Source organism: Egretta garzetta, unplaced genomic scaffold (assembly GCF_000687185.1).
Source record: "Egretta garzetta isolate BGI_Z169 unplaced genomic scaffold, ASM68718v1 scaffold105, whole genome shotgun sequence".
Taxonomy (NCBI): Eukaryota; Metazoa; Chordata; class Aves; order Pelecaniformes; family Ardeidae; genus Egretta; species Egretta garzetta.
Window position 1 is genome coordinate 1675514 of NW_009259598.1, and position 1912 is coordinate 1677425.

At 64.6% G+C, this 1912-nt stretch overlaps 1 protein-coding gene across 1 annotated transcript in view; it reads right to left on the reverse strand.

Annotated features, from left to right (window-relative positions):
• The window catches only part of TFEB (transcription factor EB), a 12072-nt gene that overhangs the window by 9102 nt on the left and 1058 nt on the right, over positions 1 to 1912 (reverse strand). The window contains 2 exon segments of the mRNA XM_035893742.1: positions 1149 to 1262; positions 1677 to 1761. Coding sequence (XP_035749635.1) covers positions 1149 to 1262; positions 1677 to 1761 — 199 coding nt within the window.

Sequence of the window (1912 nt, forward strand, 5' to 3'; positions counted from 1 at the left end):
CAACAGCGCGGGGCCCCCACTGCCACCCCAAAGGGACAAACCACCCGGAGCCACACTGTCATCCCCGCACCCACGCAGCACCCCACTGCCACCCCAAAGGGACAAAACACCCGGAGCCACACTGTCATCCCCGCACCCACGCAGCACCCCACCACCACCCCAAAGGGACAAAACACCCGGAGCCGCACCGTTGTCCCCGCACCCACGCAGCACCCCACCGCCACCACCACAGAACAAAACACCCGGAGCCGCACCATCGTCCCCGCACCCACGCAGCACCCCACCACCTCCTCCCCAAGCGCATCGCTGCGCCCAGGTGTGGGTTAGAAATAAAAGCTGCCGTGAGGCAGTTTCCAGATTTAGCCCCTGCGAAATGCAAGGGGGGGATCGCGTTACCCTCGCCAGGCAGCCCACAGGGAAGTGGCACCCGCGCTGCCCGTCCTGCCTGCAACGTACGGGTGCACACACACCCCCCCCTGCAAGCACAACGCATCTCCTGCCCGCTCCTTTGAAAGCTGGAGGGAGAAGAGGGGAGTAATGACTGAGCTGAGAACCCCCCAACTCATTGCACCAAGGAGCCAGCCGCCTGCCCAACCCCGCTCCCTCGTGTCTGTTTATTTCCCAATCGGGGCCGTTTATGAGCGGAAAAATCAATCAGCAGCTTGATCCAGGCGCGGGGAAGCCTGGGGAGGAGGGGAGCCAGGGCGAGGGCCATGCCACCCACCCACCCGCCGCTCTGGGCCGCTTCACTGATAACCAAGAGGGCAGCGAAAAGAAGAGGGAGAAGAAAGAAGTGAAAACAGCTCTGCTTCTTGCTACCGGCAGCAAGCGTCCGCCGAGCCTTCCTTCCTCGTTTTTCATTTTCAAATGCTGGGGGGCGGGGGAGAGATGTGGGGGTGGCGAGCGAGGGAGCCCAGCGCACCCCAGCCCACGCAGGACGACGCACCCACCGCCATTTCGGGGCAGGCAGCGGCTGTGCCAGGCAGCCGGGAGCCCGGCGGCGTTTGCTCTGCACCGAGATTTGATGGCACCAAGCTGCCATCCCGCTGGCTACCCGCAAAGCCACCCCACAGGTGCCCGCAGCCCGGGGACGGGGTCTGCTGCCACCCCCACTGTGTGGGGAAGGGGGACAACGGGGCAGGGGTTACCTGGGCACGGGACGGCGGGGCTGGGGGCTTCTCCAGGTGCCAGGGCCAGCAGGTCACAGCTCCTCCGTGCTCCTCGCCGGGGCCAGCCCGGCTCCTGCGCCGGCCCCGCATTTCCTCATTTTCAGGACCCTGCTTTTAAGGCAGCAGCAACCACTCGGGGTGCGGGGGGCGGAAGTTGCAAAAATCCTCCAAACCTGCCTTTTTTTTCTCACTGCAACACAGGAGTTGGCAATCCAGCTGAGAAAAAACGTGGCAAAAAATAGATGCTGGAGCCCAGGCTGGGTCTGCCCCATCGCATCCCCTCGGGAGCTGCCAGCAGATCGGCTGCAGTGCTGCCTGCGGTGACATCCCTGTCTGAAAATACACAGAGGGACAAAAGCTGTCCCTTGTCCCTCCAGGGGACGTGGCACGCAGGGATCTCTCACCCTCTGCATGCCTGCAGCGGGTGCAGAGCAAGCACCAGCGTTTTGCAGCCGGATACGGCCCCACACGCTGCTGGGCGGCACACAGGGTCCCTCCAGCACCCACCGCTGGTCCCAACAGTTTGGCGACACCAATGCCCGCTGGCGCCAGCCAGGATGGCGATGGCAAAGCCGGGGGATGAAAAGGACGCCTGCGTGACACCCCACGCAGCTGGCACGGTGCCGGGGACCCCCTCTCACCCCCGTTATGCAAAGCTGCTCTGCACCATCTCCCCTTTGCGCCCGTGCTGGGTGTGCCATCGTCCCACGAGGCCACCGCGGGGCATCTCCCCGTGCACCCTG